Source organism: Conger conger, chromosome 8, assembly GCF_963514075.1.
Source record: "Conger conger chromosome 8, fConCon1.1, whole genome shotgun sequence".
Taxonomy (NCBI): Eukaryota; Metazoa; Chordata; class Actinopteri; order Anguilliformes; family Congridae; genus Conger; species Conger conger.
The window spans coordinates 33,461,566-33,478,856 of NC_083767.1; the positions used below are offsets into that span (position 1 = coordinate 33,461,566).

General features: G+C 46.8%; 1 protein-coding gene across 3 annotated transcripts in view; it reads right to left on the bottom strand.

Moving 5' to 3' along the window:
• Positions 1 to 682: 682 nt before the first annotated feature.
• sec24b (SEC24 homolog B, COPII coat complex component) overlaps positions 683 to 17,291 on the bottom strand; it is a 31,456-nt gene continuing 14,847 nt past the window's right edge. For all 3 annotated transcript variants that reach the window (XM_061252832.1, XM_061252833.1, XM_061252835.1), the window contains 13 exons: positions 15,998 to 16,116; positions 14,684 to 14,739; positions 14,159 to 14,365; positions 13,559 to 13,682; positions 12,245 to 12,403; positions 11,509 to 11,682; positions 10,799 to 10,909; positions 8,829 to 9,004; positions 7,442 to 7,579; positions 4,135 to 4,239; positions 2,999 to 3,091; positions 1,511 to 1,614; positions 683 to 1,002 (listed from right to left, as the gene is read on the bottom strand). In XM_061252832.1, coding sequence (XP_061108816.1) covers positions 888 to 1,002; positions 1,511 to 1,614; positions 2,999 to 3,091; positions 4,135 to 4,239; positions 7,442 to 7,579; positions 8,829 to 9,004; positions 10,799 to 10,909; positions 11,509 to 11,682; positions 12,245 to 12,403; positions 13,559 to 13,682; positions 14,159 to 14,365; positions 14,684 to 14,739; positions 15,998 to 16,116 — 1,681 coding nt within the window. In that variant the 3' untranslated portion in view covers positions 683 to 887. The remainder of the gene's footprint in view (positions 1,003 to 1,510; positions 1,615 to 2,998; positions 3,092 to 4,134; positions 4,240 to 7,441; positions 7,580 to 8,828; positions 9,005 to 10,798; positions 10,910 to 11,508; positions 11,683 to 12,244; positions 12,404 to 13,558; positions 13,683 to 14,158; positions 14,366 to 14,683; positions 14,740 to 15,997; positions 16,117 to 17,291) is intronic.

The window sequence follows — 17,291 nt, forward strand, 5'->3', positions numbered from 1 at the left end:
AAGAGGGTCCGGAGCGGTGCTGCATCCCCAGGGCGTCTGGCCAAACCGGAACGAACCGGAAAGAGCCGGAACGAGAGCGCATTCTTGATTAGTACAAAACGAACAACTGAACAAAATGAAAAAAAAACGTCTGATACGGCTTTACGACATCACAAAAAAACCGCCATTCGTCCATGTTCCATCCAGACTTGGGGGGACAACAAAACATGATGGGAGGGAGGGAGGGAGGGAGGGAGGGAAGGGGATATTTGACATTAAAGAGAAAAAAAATACAGGATTAAGCACAAAAAAAAAAAACATGCAAGGCTGCTCCTTTAATCTGTTACCGGTTGTTTATTAATCTTTTAGTCTTTTTTTTGTTGCATTAAATAAGCCTTCATTCCTCCGGGGGTGATCAGGGAGAGTGGTTGGCTCTACAGGACTTCGGTGGGAGGAGAGTGACCAGGTCCTTTCACCCATTTCCTTAAGGGGGAGTGTGTGCGTGTATGTGTGTGTGTGTGTGTGGGGTGGGGGCGTTGATTGCATTCACTATGGAGATGGGGGGAGACAATCATATGCTGTTCCATTCCTTCAACCTTCACCCCCCCACCTCCCAAACATATTCATTTTTTGGGTTAGTTCCCCCCCCCCCCCCCCGGCATGTGATCTCTGCGATGCCCCCCGTCACCTCCACCCCCGGGCTGGGAGGTGCCGTACTCCGTCTCAGCCCCCTATCTCCCTCTCTCTCTCTCCCTCCCTCTCTTCATATCCGTCTCTGGTCCTATCCTAAGTCAGGTGCCGCTCCCCTTGTAAAAAAAGAAAAAAAGGTGCCCCCTCCTGCAGACATGGTGGCTGTAGCATCTTCACAGCGACGACACCAGGCCGCCGTTACCTAGGCGAGCGTCTATCTACTTGGACAGCTGCTGCTGGATGTGGAGCAGGAACTCGTAGTAAGAAAACGCAGATTCAGTCCGGTCCTCCACCAAGTGGTGGAAAAAGCTGGTCTTCGCCGAGGAGTCATCCCTAAGAACGGCAATACAAAATAAAGAAGAAATGATCACACGTCCAAAATCCAAACTTTTCTCCTAAAATCATCCCATCCCCCCCCGCCCAAATGTGTTTGTATCCATTTTCCCTTTCTTGCTGCAGTCCTCTTATACGGTTTTCTGGCATTATGACTAAAAGTCCCAAGTCCCAATCACCTCGTTAATGAATCAATAAGCCCTAATAATTCAGTTCACATGACAGTTGACATGATAGCCACGCGCCATCAAACTGCACAAGCATCCCTTGAAGAAAATGGATACAAGAGACGAGCATCGGGTGTACTGCGGTTTCAAAAATAAACTACGGTAAATGGTGACACAATGACAAAAATCAACAGACACATTGACAGACACACACCAGGAACATTGTTGGGGACCCCTGAACTTGTGCAATATTGAAACTGTAAACGCTTACTCCGAGAAAAGCTTACTGGTCTAGTTAGCCCTTTAAGTCCACATGAAGACGGAGAGTCGACAGTACTTACTTCACAACATAAAGTATGGGGATGAAAGGGCGGGATTCCATTAGCCAGTTCAGGAATGCCCTGGTTCTTTCTGAGGAGGGAGTGTCTAGGTCTGGAATCTGAGTCTGGCATGAGACATTTAAAAAAAGGGGGGGAAACGAAATAATAAAATCAACCGTAACAATAAAATAACATTTATTATAAGACTGCTGAAGATCTGAACATTTGTACAGAAGTTGGATTTTGTAATTACAACCGCGGGTGAGACAACATTTGAGTTGTTCTGCAACATCCTTTCCTTGCCGAGAGGACATCTTAAGAAAAAATTGGCTGATCTCTCCCCAGTGTATCTTTGACTTGTTTCAATAGTATTTTGGACAACATTAGGATTATTAAGACATTAATATATGTATTTGAAACATTTGAATGTCTTTATAAACAAAAGACATGCATTTAAAAACGAAAATACAATGAATGTATTCTTAACAAAAACATACTATTACAGTCCCCGCCAAAAGTATTGGAACAACAAGGGCAATTCCTTAATTTTTGCAATAAACTGAATACATTTGGGGTTGAGATAAAAAGATGCGCAGGAGATAAGAGTTCAGAATTTACAGCGAGATGTGTAAAACTACTCAGAAAATTAGTTTGGACGCATTTCTCCGTAAGTTGGCAGCCGGAATGTTTTTGTAGACTTCTGAATTCATCCTGCCACTACCATTACGAGTTACATCATCCATAAAGATTAGTGAGCCCACTACAGGAGCAGCCATGCAAGCCCAAGCCATGCCACCTCGTCCAACTATGTTTTGGGTCATGAGCAGATCCCTTCTTTCTCCACACTTTTGCCTTTCCATCACTTTGGCATCCTTGGTCTCATCAGCCAATAAAACTTTGTTCCATAACTTTTGTGGCTTATCTCTGTACTTCTTTGCAAACTGTAATCTCACCTTCAGATTCTTACAACTGATGAGTGGCTTGCATTTTGTGGTATACCCTCTATATTGCTGCTCTCTAAGTCTTCTTCGATCGGTTGATGGAAATACTTTTACCCTTGCCCTGTGGAGATTGTTTGAGATGTCACTAACTGATGTTTTGGGGTTTTTTTTGGTTGCTCTCACAATGTTTTCCTTGGTTGGCCTGCTTGATGTCTGCTGCTCAGTACGCCAGCAGTTTCATTCTATTCAGGACATTCCAAGTTGTTGTACAAGCTATCCCCAATAATTATGCAATGGCTCTCTGTTCTTCCTGTTGGCTTATCTTTTTTTTAACACAAATGCAGTCTTAACGGGACATATCTGGGTGTACATGTTCCAATACTTTTTCTCACCTAAAAATTGGGTGGTCTGATAGAAAAGCTGATATGTTCAACACAATTTTTTACAAATATAGATTAAAAAACCAGGAAATAAAAGCTGAAATTCAGATTGGTCATCTCGGATGTACATCTTTTGACTTATTGTATCCAAAAACTGACCGAGCCAGGTCTGTATGAAAGACCATTACCATGTTCTGCGGTATGGAGGCGTGGTTCTGGCAGCCGAGTACATCTCTGATGAATGGCTCATTGCAGCTTTTTCCAACCCACAGGTACATTACCTGAGAGAGAGAGAGAGAGAGAGAGAGAGAGAGAGATCCATTTTATTTTATATTGTAACACATTACAATCAAGAAAGGGAAGAGTTCTTTAAAAATGATTATAAAACATAATTATCCATCCATCCATCCATTATCTTAACCCGCTTATCCTGAATAGGGTTGCAGGGGGGCTGGAGCCTATCCCAGCATACATTGGGCGAAAGGCAGGAATATACCCTGGATAGGTCGCCAGTCCATCGCAGGGCACACACACCATTCACTCACACACTCGTACCTATGGGCAATTTAGACTCTCCAATCAGCCTAACCTGCATGTCTTTGGACTGTGGGAGGAAACCGGAGTACCCGGAGGAAACCCACGCAAACACGGGGAGAACATGCAAACTCCGCACAGAGAGGCCCCGGCCGACGGGGATTCAAACCCAGGACCTCCTTGCTGTGAGGCGGCAGTGCTACCCACTGCGCCATCCGTGCCGCCAACATAATTATCCCCAACTTCCAAAATGAGAGACCATGAAAAATTGTCAATAATATTAGAAGAAGGTCCAACAACCCCACAAGCAGCCAGATACGTAACCAGATGCCACAAGATGAGGGACATAAAGACACTCTCTACATGTAATGTATGCATTTCAGGATATTTGAATTAATGTTCATTTATTGACAACTGCCATTTTGTTTATCTATTTGAAAGATTTTTTATATAAAAACATTTTTTTTTTAACCTGTAATATGGTTACTGTAAGTGTTCATGCTCGTGTTGTGAATGTTCATGCATGTTATTTATGTGATTTTCATATTGCTGTGTGCGTTTCTATGTACAGTATAATATTGTATAGCTTTGGCAATATGACTGTAGTTATCCTGTCAATAAAGCAAACTGAATTGAATTGACTTGAGAGAGAGAGACACAGGCAGAGGGGACAGACAGAGAGAGTGAGAGAGACACAGACAGACAGAGGGGAGAACAGGGGAGAACAGGGGAGACCGACAGAGAGAGAGAACAACACACAGCAGACACAGCATATACACACAGCACTCACATTCCCACAGTCCATGAGGAAGGCACCCTCTCTGGTCAGCTTCTCGGCTGTGAGGTGGAGGAGGCTGGGCTGGGGGACCACGCCGTCGCTCAGGTGCAGAGCCCCCTGTTGGCAAAAAATATATTACAAAAATAAATGAAATACAGTAGCAAATAAATAAAACGATTAAAAAGAAGTGACAGGAGGCATTGTGAGAATAAAAATATATATATATATATATATATATATATATATATATATATATATACACATACAAAAAAAAACTGCAGCAAAGGAAGATAATCAAGAAACTTGCACACCTAGTGAATGCAAACAAAAATGCTACAGAATCTCAGAAATTCAGGAACAGATTGGAATATACACTCAGTGAGCAATTTATTAGGTAGACCTGCACACCAGCTTCTTAATGAAAATATTTAAATCAGTCAATCATGTGGCAGCAACTAAATGCATAAAAGCATGCAGACGTGGTCAAGAGGTGACTTCGACCATGGAATGAATGTTGGTGACAGACAGGGTGGTTTCTGAATTCAGAAATTTCCCCACTCTTTTTCTCTGCTGTTCTCCATCTCTCTCCCCTCAGTCTGTCTGTCTGTCTCTCTCTCTCTCCTGTGTCTGTCTCTTTCTGTCTGTCTCTCCCCTCAGTCTGTCTGTCTCTCTGTCTCGTTCTCCTGTGTCTGTCTCGTTCTCCTGTGTCTGTCTCTCCCCTCTGTCTGTCTCTCTCCTCTGTCTGTCTCTCCCCTCTGTCTGTCTCTCCCCTCTGTCTCTGTCTGTCTCTCCCCTCTGTCTCTGTCTGTCTCTCCCCTCTGTCTCTGTCTGTCTCTCCCCTCTGTCTCTGTCTGTCTCTCCCCTCTGTCTCTCCCCTCTGTCTCTCCCCTCTGTCTCTCCCCTCTGTCTCTCCCCTCTGTCTCTGTCTGTCTCTCCCCTGTCTGTCTGTCTGTCTCTCCCCTCTGTCTCTGTCTGTCTCTCCCCTCTGTCTCTGTCTGTCTCTCCCCTCTGTCTCTGTCTGTCTCTCCCCTCTGTCTCTGTCTGTCTCTCCCCTCTGTCTCTGTCTGTCTCTCCCCTCTGTCTCTGTCTGTCTCTCCCCTCTGTCTCTCCCCTCTGTCTCTCCCCTCTGTCTCTCCCCTCTGTCTCTGTCTGTCTCTCCCCTCTGTCTCTGTCTGTCTCTCCCCTCTGTCTCTCCCCTCTGTCTCTCCCCTCTGTCTCTGTCTGTCTCTCCCCTCTGTCTCTGTCTGTCTCTCCCCTCTGTCTCTGTCTGTCTCTCCCCTCTGTCTCTCCCCTCTGTCTCTCCCCTCTGTCTCTCCCCTCTGTCTCTCCCCTCTGTCTCTGTCTGTCTCTCCCCTGTCTGTCTGTCTGTCTCTCCCCTGTCTGTCTGTCTCTCCCCTGTGTCTGTCTCTCCCCTCTGTCTGTCTCTCCCCTCTGTCTGTCTCTCCCCTCTGTCTCTGTCTGTCTCTCCCCTCTGTCTCTGTCTGTCTCTCCCCTCTGTCTCTGTCTGTCTCTCCCCTCTGTCTCTGTCTGTCTCTCCCCTCTGTCTCTGTCTGTCTCTCCCCTCTGTCTCTCCCCTCTGTCTCTCCCCTCTGTCTCTGTCTGTCTCTCCCCTCTGTCTCTGTCTGTCTCTCCCCTCTGTGTCTGTCTGTCTCTCCCCTGTCTGTCTGTCTGTCTCTCTCCTGTGTCTGTCTCTCCCCTCTGTATGTCTCTCCCCTCTGTCTGTCTCTCCCCTCTGTCTGTCTCTCCCCTCTGTCTGTCTCTCCCCTCTGTCTGTCTCTCCCCTGTGTCTGTCTCTCCCCTCTGTCTCTGTCTGTCTCTCCCCTCTGTCTCTGTCTGTCTCTCCCCTCTGTCTCTGTCTGTCTCTCCCCTCTGTCTCTGTCTGTCTCTCCCCTCTGTCTCTGTCTGTCTCTCCCCTCTGTCTGTCTCTCCCCTCTGTCTCTGTCTGTCTCTCCCCTCTGTCTCTGTCTGTCTCTCCCCTCTGTCTCTGTCTGTCTCTCCCCTCTGTCTCTGTCTGTCTCTCCCCTCTGTCTCTGTCTGTCTCTCCCCTCTGTCTCTGTCTGTCTCTCCCCTCTGTCTCTGTCTGTCTCTCCCCTCTGTCTCTCCCCTCTGTCTCTGTCTGTCTCTCCCCTCTGTCTCTGTCTGTCTCTCCCCTCTGTCTCTGTCTGTCTCTCCCCTCTGTCTCTCCCCTCTGTCTCTCCCCTCTGTCTCTGTCTGTCTCTCCCCTCTGTCTCTGTCTGTCTCTCCCCTCTGTCTCTGTCTGTCTCTCCCCTGTCTGTCTGTCTGTCTCTCTCCTGTGTCTGTCTCTCCCCTCTGTATGTCTCTCCCCTCTGTATGTCTCTCCCCTGTGTCTGTCTCTCCCCTCTGTCTGTCTCTCCCCTCTGTCTGTCTCTCCCCTCTGTCTGTCTCTCCCCTCTGTCTGTCTCTCCCCTCTGTCTGTCTCTCCCCTCTGTCTGTCTCTCCCCTCTGTCTGTCTCTCCCCTCTGTCTGTCTCTCCCCTCTGTCTGTCTCTCCCCTGTGTCTGTCTCTCCCCTGTGTCTGTCTCTCCCCTGTGTCTGTCTCTCCCCTCTGTCTGTCTGTCTCTCCCCTCTGTCTCTGTCTGTCTCTCCCCTCTGTCTCTGTCTGTCTCTCCCCTCTGTCTCTGTCTGTCTCTCCCCTCTGTCTCTGTCTGTCTCTCCCCTCTGTCTCTCCCCTCTGTCTCGGTCTGTCTCTCCCCTCTGTCTCTGTCTGTCTCTCCCCTGTCTGTCTGTCTGTCTCTCTCCTGTGTCTGTCTCTCCCCTCTGTATGTCTCTCCCCTGTGTCTGTCTCTCCCCTCTGTCTCTCCCCTCTGTCTCTGTCTGTCTCTCCCCTCTGTCTCTGTCTGTCTCTCCCCTGTCTGTCTGTCTGTCTCTCTCCTGTGTCTGTCTCTCCCCTCTGTATGTCTCTCCCCTGTGTCTGTCTCTCCCCTCTGTCTGTCTCTCCCCTCTGTCTCTGTCTGTCTCTCCCCTGTCTGTCTGTCTGTCTCTTTCTCCTGTGTCTGTCTCTTTCTGTCTGTCTCTCCCCTCTGTCTGTCTCTTTCTCCTGTGTCTGTTTCTTTCTGTCTGTCTCTCCCCTCTGTCTGTGTCTCTCTTTCTCCTGTGTCCGTCTCTTTCTCTGTCTGTCTCTCCCCTCTGTCTGTCTGTGTCTCTCTCTGAAACTACAGTCATATTGCCAATGCAATACAATAGTGTACTGTACATAGAAACACACACAGCAATATGGAAATCACATAAATAACATGGGTGGACGCACAACACGAGCACGAACACTTACAGATTACACTGAATCAGAAGGGGGCGCTCACCTGGTCGGACAGGTTGTCTATCCGGTAGAGGTCGGGGTGGATGGAGCGCATCACCAGCTGCAGCGGCTGGCTCTTGAAGTCGCACATGGCGAAGACACGCTCGTCCAGACGCGTGCTGGTGCCCGTGCGCAGGGCTTTCTGCGGGAGGCCAGTCAGGGAGCTTAGGGTCACGCCGCTTCGCCCCATTTACACTGTCAATGTGCCCATGTGCACGGGGCTGTATATGTGTGTATGCGCGCGCGTGTGTGTGTGTGTGTGTGTGTGCACGTGTGGGAGTGTGCGTGTGTATGTGCGTGCGAGTTTGAGCATGCCTTAATGCGTGAGAGTGTGTGTCTGCAAGCATGTGTGTGTGTATGTTTGCATGTGTATGTACAGCGGCTTCAGAAATTCAGACCCCTTCAAATTTGTACACTGTATTGCGTTGTAGATTTTTAAAAATTAATTTTTATCAAAATGGCCATTTTTGCCTATCAATCTACAGTCAATAACCCATAATGACAAAAACATTTGTTTTTGCTAATGGCACTAAATTGTGGTCAGGTGCATCCTGTTTGCTTTAATTATCCATTAAATGCGTCTAGAACTTGATTGGACATGGATTAGAAAGGCACACACCAGTGTACATAAGGTCCCACAATTCACACTGCATTTCAGGACAAGAACAAAGCCATGAAGTCCAAGGAAATCTCTGTAGACCTCCGCAATAAAAGGCCTCGGTAATTGTGACATCTGGAAGTCTGGAACCTAGAGCTGGACATCCAGCCAAACTGAGTAATCGGGCAAGAAAGACCAAGTGCTGCCGAAGTGCTCTGCAGAGATGGGAGAACCTGCCGGAAATACGACCATCTCAGGAGCACTCCATCCTAGACGGCATTTAAAGGAGATTCTCTGGTCTGATGAGACAAATTGAGCTCTTTGGGCAGAACTCCAAGCACTATGTCTGGTGAACACCAGGCACTGCTCATCACCTGGCTAATACAATTGTTAATTGATGTCAAAGGGGCATCTAGAAAGTACTGAATTAAGGGGTCTGGATACTTATATAAATGAGATTTCAGTTTTAGATTTTTTTTTATAAATTCCTAAAAACATGTTTTATCTTTGATTATGATAACTATTTTGCACAAGTGAGCAAAAAGTGAAGGGGTCTGAATAATTTCTGAAGCCTGTGTATGTGTGTGTGTGTGTGTGTGTGTGTGTGTGTGTGTGTACATCTGAATCTGTGTGTGTGTGTGTACATCTGTATGTGTGTGTGTGTGTGTGTGTGTGTGTGTGTGTGTGTGTGTGTGTGTGTATGCGTGTGTGTGTAAGCATGTGTGTGTGTGTGTGTGTGTGTGTGTGTGTGTGTGCGTGTGTGTGTGTGTGCGTGCGTGCGTGAGTTTCTGACCTGTTTGAGCAGGGCCAGTACGTAGAGGGGAAAGAGGCGTAGGGAGGCGGGGGCGATGAGGCCTGACTGCTGCAGGGTGGAGCCGTCTGAGCGATACGCCGCCAGGGAGTCCACCACCGCGTTCACCAGGGCGTCCCGGGCATCCGACAGGCTGGACGACACCGAGCGGTCGATAGCTGCACGCGTTAACAGACGCTGTTAAAACCCCATGCCAGAAGCCAACAGGTACACACTCTGAGCAACCGACGGGCTTAAATTCTTACTTCTATTTCTTTTTTGCAAAATAAGACAAAAAATACCGCCAATGAGATGAGCCAGATGACTCCTTTCAAGACTTACAAACAGGGTAACACAATTTCACTGGTCAAGCAAACCGCAACATAAAACATGAGAGAGGGGGAAAAAAAAAAAAGTCTCAAGAATTTAAGTCTCATTATAAGACTGGTTAAGACATTTTTTTGTAGCGCAGATACCAGAATTGATATGGGAACACAGAAAGAGCACTGGGTTTAGAATGAGACTTACCTAACGGAGGTAGAGGAAGGCCTGTGAGTCTAATGTCTCCTGAGCGTCTACACTTTCCCTGAGCTCTCAAACGTCTGCTCAAGCACTACCGTCACTGCCTGGCTCTCTCACTGGGGAAACCTGCACCATAGCCTCTACATCAATTAGTAATCAGAATCATCATAATAATAATTCGTGATTTACCTGGCGCTTTTATCCAAAGTGACTTATAGTGCATGAGGCTAAGTAGGGGACAATCCCCCCTGGAGCAAAGGGGGGGTAAGGGCCCTGCTCAAAGGCCCAACAGCCTTGGTCAAGGGCCGAATACTTATCGTGGCTACACCAGGGTTGCTTCGGAACGCCCTACATAACATCTGTGCATTCAACCACACTAAACTGAACCAAACTAGACAAGTCATCTTTCAGCCAGTCCATCATATCAGAACTGGAATTATCAGCAAATGGTGAAGTGCGCATGCAAATGCCCTGCATAAATATTAGTTAACACAATCATTCTCAGAGATTATGTTCTTCCCATCTTCGCTGGGCTGTATAAATTAGAGGGTACTGCTCGTCACTGACTTGTAAAAGCACGATATCAGTGCAGTTTGTGCGATGCTCTCAGTGACATCGGCCGCAGCCTAAACAATGTCCTGAAAGGCGAGACGGTGACTCCGCAGTATAACCCCACCCGTGAGCTGTGACTCTGCACACACAGTATAACCCCACCCATGACTCCACACACCAGTATAACCCCACCTGTGACTCCGCACAGGCAGTATAACCCTACCTGTGACTCCCCACACAGTATAACCCCACCTGTGACTCCACACACACAGTAGAACCCCACCTGTGACTCCACACACACAGTATAACCCCACCTGTGACCCCACACACAGTATAACCCCATCTGTGACTCCGCACAGGCACTATAACTCCACCCGTGAGCAGTGACTCCGCACACGCAGTATAACCCCATCTGTCAGCAGTGACTCCACACACACAGTATAACCCCCCCTGTGAGCAATGACTCCGCACACACAGTATAACCCCCCTGTGAGCAGTGACTCCACACACAGTATAACCCCACCCGTGAGCACTGACTCCGCACACACAGTATAACCCCACCTGTGACTCCGCACAGGCAGTATAACTCCACCCGTGAGCAGTGACTCCGCACACGCAGTGACTCCGCACACACAGTATAACCCCACCCGTCAGCAGTGACTCCACACACAGTATAACCCCACCCGTGAGCAATGACTCCGCACACACAGTATAACCCCACCTGTGAGCACTGACTCCGCACACACAGTATAACCCCACCCGTCAGCAGTGACTCCACACACAGTATAACCCCACCTGTGAGCAGTGACTCCACACATGCAGTATAACCCCATCTGTGACTCCGCACAGGTAGTATAACCCCACCCTGCACACCGTGCTGTAACCCCTGCCCCGCTCACCCATGTTGGCGAGGAGGGCGGAGATGGCCTGAACGTCTGCACCGGCGAACACGTCGCTCAGCTGGTTCACCACAGGGAGACAGAGGGTGTGAACCCTGATCCTCCTTTTCCCTGGAGAGAGGGACAGAGAGTGAGTGTGAGAGAGAGAGGGAGGGAGAGGGTGAGGGTGAGGGGGAAAGGGAGAGAGTGAGTGTGAGAGTGTGTGAGAGAGAGGGGGGGGGGCAGTTACCTCACCCATTGATTATCCATGAGCTTGTGAAAAGCGTTTTAAAGCCAAGGAAGCCAAGGCTCCTCCACTAAGCTTGTGTGAGAGTGATGCAAATATGTAAATGTGTCTCATAGGCCTAATTGTGTGACAGGCCTAATGGGTGTAATCGTGCGCTACAGACGTAAACGTGCATTACAGGCTTAAACGTGCATTACAGACGTAAATGTGCATTACAAATGTAAACGTGCATTACAGACGTAAACGTGCGTTACGGGCGTAAACGTGCGTTACGGGCGTAAACGTGCGTTACAGGCGCAGATGTGTGTTACAGGCGCAGACGTGCGTTACAGGCGCAGACATGCGTTACAGGCGCAGACGTGCGTTACAGGCGCAGACGTGTGTTACAGGCGCAGACGTGCGTTACAGGCGCAGACGTGCGTTACAGGCGCAGACGTGCGTTACAGGCGCAGAAGTGTTTGGGAGGGGAGTGGAGGCGTCTCACCTTTGCTGGAGGTGTACAGCAGCGCGGCCTGGAAGCAGACCAGGGAGGTCTCTGCCAGGTTCTCCTCTATGGACATCTGCACGGCGAACCCAGAGTCCGGGTTCACGTTGGCCAGCGATAGCAGGTCGGTGGAGCGCACAAAGAAGTTCCCGTGAAAGGTGTGGATGGAGAGCCCTGCGGCGAAAACACGGAGGGAGGAATTAGCGACCGTGGGGATAACGTCCTGACTCGGCAGACCCCGGCTCTAAAACGTACTCCTTAAAAACAGGTTTTTAACTTTCCCCGGTTAATACACTGGTGTACAACAAGGACAATGAAGGATCGATGCCAGTTGCATACCCATCCAGCACTGAATTATGCTTGAGCACCTGTTTTTGTCAATTGCCGTTTTGTTTTGTTGTCTACTTGTTGTCATCTTATTTTAGTTGTATTTCAGTTATACTATATTGTAATATAAGTGCGCTTATCTGCTCGAGATGGGCTTAGCCAGGAAACCAAGTTGGTTACTTCAGGTGAATAACAATCTCAATGCAAAAAAAAAAAAACCCCTCATATCTAAGAACAAATTTATGCAAAACAAGGGTGCCTAAGACTTTGCACCGTACTGTAGATGGGGATAAAATTCAAATTATAATCAGATTGCAGGAAGACAGTCAGACAGACTGGAACTTCCCTTTATAAAAGCTTATAATAGCATGGAAGGTGTAGATGAGACGTGGTGACCCCTGCCACCCACCTTTAGTGCAGCGTATCCTCATTACCGCCTCAAAGCCAATCTTCCTGGTCAGGTATCGCTGGAGATCCTTCTGGAACTTCGCCACCTGGGGCTGGTTGTGGGCGAGGTGGAACCCAGGAAAGTAGAAGATGCTTCCGGCCGAATATTTGGACATACAGGCTGGTCAGAGCGGGGAAGAAAACAGTAGCTACTGGAATCTGAAACAGTTACCAACTCCTAGGTGCAATTTTACTGAAATACTGCTGAACACAGTTACCTCGACTGGCTGCTGAATTCATTTCGACCAACAGGCTGAATCTAATTCTACCGACTGGCTGCTGAATCTAATTTTACCGACTGGCTGCTGAATTTAATTCCACCGACTGGCTACTGAATTTCATTCCACCGACTGACTGCTGAATTTAATTCCACTGACTGACTGCTGAATTTAATTCCACTGACTGACTAACTCTAACCGCTGCCGCAATGCTTCTACCATGTGGGCTGTGACAGACCAGGAGGAGCAATAAAATACACCCACACAGACTGACCACCTCCAATTACAATATCCAACATTAGTCAATTATAGTAATCACTACATCAGCACCCTAAAGCAAACTCATATGTGAGAATTATATCTTTTACAAAAAATATACATTTATTTATTAAAATAATTTTTCACATTAGCATGTCCTTATTTATCATTTTAAAAGTGAAATCCTGAAGGAACATTCAGTAAACAGTATGACTACATTCTTTGGTTCTCTAAAAGCACATATGCTCAAGGATTGCTATTAAATCATGGAAAAAATAGTTTACATATTTATGCAACAAAACTCTGATAAGGAACAGATATGTAAGAGTGCTGGAGAGCCACAGTGTCTGCGGTTTCGGTTGTTTTAAAAAAGGCTGTCGATTACAGTTAACTCACCACAGTCTCCCTCGAGTCTGAACCTTGCTTATTTTTAATGTGAAAACAAAAAAGGCTCTCCATGACCAGACTTGAGGACCCCAGCAGACCCTACGTTTCTCCATGACCAGACTTGAGGACCCCAGCAGACCCTACGTTTCTCCATGACCAGACTTGAGGACCCCAGCAGACCCTACGTTTCTCCATGACCAGACTTGAGGACCCCAGCAGACCCTACGTTTCTCCATGACCAGACTTGAGGACCCCAGCAGACCCTACAGCTCTCCATGTCCAGACCTGAGGACCCCAGTGACCCTGTGGCTCTCCATGACCAGATTTGAGGACCCCAGCAGACCATGCGGCTCTCCAGGACGAGGGTGACAGGATCCCCTAATGTAAATAGGATGACGATCTGGCTCACTTACCTAATGAAGCCAGGTCTGAGTACTGGGAGCTGAGCAGGAACAGGTCCACGGCGATCTGCTGGCCGGAGCAGTCTAGTGCCAGCTTCTTATAGAAGTCCGTCGCCGGCCCCAAATGCTGCACTCCCTTTACACAGGAGAGTGACATGTTTGGACACGCAGCTGACCCAATACCAATACCCAATACCAATATTACAGCAGTTCAGCTGTAATAACTGCCATTTCTTAAAATGATCAGTTTGCACTGTAGCATTCCAACACAGACACAGACGTTCGCACTCTCTCACACATGCGCACACATCTGTCAAGTTTATAAAAAATATATAAGCCAATGTCATGTCCAAAAAGAAGCTTAAACATAAAAGCCAAAAAAAAAAATTCAGATAATATTCAATAATAATAGTGTTCTTCAGTCGATAAGAATGAGTACAAGACAACAAAGAGGTTAATAAATGTAAGTAAAATAATTAGCAGATTTGTTCATGAATGCATCCCATGATGCAGTGCAGCACATGCAGCAAGCAGAATATTAGAAGAGTGTGGCTGGTATACGCACACCCACCGAGGCCTGCGTGTGATGGGGTGTTTGGGCAGGGCCGGTACCTTGGTGCTGGATCTTTGGTTGGGGTCCTCCCGGGACTGCAGCAGCCCCGCTCCCAGGGTGGGAAGCTGGGTCTGGAAGACGGAGACGCGCCCCCCGGTGGGGGACATGAGCTTGTAGGCAGCCTGCAGGGCGGGGCCCAGAGCACTGTGCGTCTCGCGGGTGTTGCTGAACATGGCGGGCAGAGCGTTCAGCAGGTCCTTCACCAGCTGCATCAGGTACAGAGCGGAAGCAAGTTCAATCAATTTAACTGTACAACTCCAAGTCAAGCGTCAATTCAACTCCCAGTGATTCAATTCCAACTTGAGCACTTATTCAACTCAAACCCCAATTCCAAATCAATTCAGCTCAGTTGAACTCAAATTCACTTAAATACAGCTCAACTCAATTTGACTCGGAATCCCCATTTAGACATCTGAATTAAAGCGATTATTCAAATTCAATTCAACTCAGCAAAGCAAGAAATGAATCAGAAAAATAAATAGAGCTTATGAAATATTTGTTAAATAGTTCACTAAAGTGCTTACCTCTTTGCTCTCCTTCAAGTTCACCAGTAGAGTGTCAGGGGTGGGGATAAAGATGTCTGAAGAGAGAGAGACATAACAGCAGGAAGTGAAGGGAGAGGAGCCAATAGGACAAACACAGTACAGAATATGCAGGACAAACCGTCCGTCCATCACTATGGCACAGTGAAGAACTTCTGGTTTCTTCTTCAATACTATAACTGTTTCGCTGCTGGTACTTCGAATCACGTTTCAGGAAAGAAAGAGTCGTTACTCGAAATTCGAGGGTGTAAGACAAGTTCAGCTCTTTATTCGTGGTTCCAGGTAGTGTGCACGTTCTCCTGAGCTTTCACCAATCTTACACACTCCTTACTGGGAATTACAGAGTTTATATCAGTATCTGAAAGGAAGTGCTTCATCCATGGTGACAAAACACTCCTTTAGATATGATAATGTCTATTGATAGGTTTCCTGGTTGGGCCAAATGGTTGTGCAGACAAATGGTTGTCGGCACCTAGACCTCAAATCAACGCCAGGAAAGGAAATGTAAATAGAGTGGGGGAAAACAGGGTGATTGTGGGGATATGCATTTGAATAGGAGCAGAGCTTGCGTGTCAACCTTTTAGCTCAGTTACATCTTGAAAACACCAAAATCTAACAACAGGATTGGATGGCATTGCATGGCAGCAATCAAATTCAAGATGGCTCCATCCCAATTGCTTTAATTTAGTTAACTCTTCTAGACGAGTCCTGCTGAAATGAGACTGTCCAATCAGGGGAAAGAAAGTCCACAAAGAAAGCACATTAACTTCAAAATGGTTGGAGGCACACCAGCTTGTCAATCACAGACTTGGTGACGAGGAAGAATCTCCTCCGTAGAATCTCTCCCCACCTGCAAGCGCAAACTGAAGACGCACCTCTTCAAGCAGCACCTCTCCCCATCCCTCCCTACCTCCCTGTGAACCTTAATTGTTGTCTTTGTGATTTACTTTGTGTTTCGGTATTTTTAGTTGGCTATGTAAGCAGTATTTGGATAGTTAAGTTTGGTCACTTTTGCTTTGTTGTTTGTTTGTTTGTTTGTGAAAAAAAAAAAAAAAAAAAAAATAAGATAGGCCCTGGTCCTTATCTTTGCTGTACAGGTAGCAGTGAAATTGTACTTCCCTCTAGGGTCTTTCAGCGCACTTATCCCTGGTTATGGGTATGCACTTTGTTGTACATCGCTCGGGATAAGAGCGTCTGCCAAATGCCAATAATGTAATGTAATGTAATGGAAGAGACGGACTGAGAACACGGAAAGGGGGAAATCCATTCAGTGGGAAATGGTGGCCGGGACTGTACCGTCAATGTCAGAGACCACCAGCATCTGTGGCTGCGACAGGCCCTCCTGCAGGTTGTAGAAGTGGATGGTGCTGTCGAACGTCACCAAGCCCACCCGGGTGCGTGTGTCCCCCGGCAGCCTGCCCGACAAAATCAAGAAAAAGGGATAAGAATATGGAAGATTATTGCGAGTACAGAGAGCTATCAATGACAAAAACCAGCTGCTCATGCTTTTAATGAACCCTGTAACAACCGTGACCCTGAATTAAAAAATGGAGACAAATATATAAATTCACGGGATGGACAGCATCCAGAGAAAAGAACCCGAAAGTTAAAACAACTTTCTCCAAATCGGGAATAGAATAAAAAGAGAAAAATTAAGAGGGAGTTCATTTTTTGTGGGGGTTTTTTTAAATGATGGAGACTGTCTAAAATAAACAAATCGTCCCATTTTAAAACATGCTGAAAATAACAGTAATAGACTGGACACTCTGCAGGCCCTTTCAAACAGAACAGCCTGTTATTTTCGAAGAAGATTAAACAGAAAATGAGGCGTGAGAACATGCAGACAGCATTCCTTCATTCCAATGTGCTACTGTGTGTGGAGGCAGTACTTGCGTCTGATTAAAGGGTCATTACACTCATGCGATTGTTTGCCCACTTTTTTTTTTTTTTTTTTTGCAACATTTTAATCCATGCCATTTCTGAAATATCAAGAGCCTTCTACTCTTTAAATGCAGCAAACATGTAGCAAGAAGGGCCAATAGTCAACAGTCTAATCAGCATAATGAACGAACTGTGCAATTAATCTGGAAAACATATTCAATTATCCTGACATAATATCTATAATTAAAGCGCAGTTGCTTGTCGTACCAGGTCATATTGGAGCATCAATTAAATCCTTTACGGACCAATTTCATGGAAAATGGTCATAGAATGGAAATAAACGATCAACAACTAAACCATCAACAAAGTCAACAATCAACAGGAAAACTGCTTCATTCACAAATCCTACCTAGTGCAAGCTGCAACAGGCAGTATGTGTTAGTGTGTTTAAAATGAGCTAAAATTCAGCTATTATGACACATATTCGTCACATCATTTTATTGTTATAGTGTGGTGTGGTGTTATCTTGTTCTACTAAAAAAAAGTTGTTGACCCCAGACTGCAATGTAAAGTCCACAATACAACGTATGCAGTAACTTAAAAAAGTTTAATTCAACTTTCAGAGAGGAAACTCGGCTAACACAGCAAGTACTAGCCTCTTTTGTAATGGTGTGTAGCAAAGTTGGAGCGCTAGCTAGATGTTAGTAGG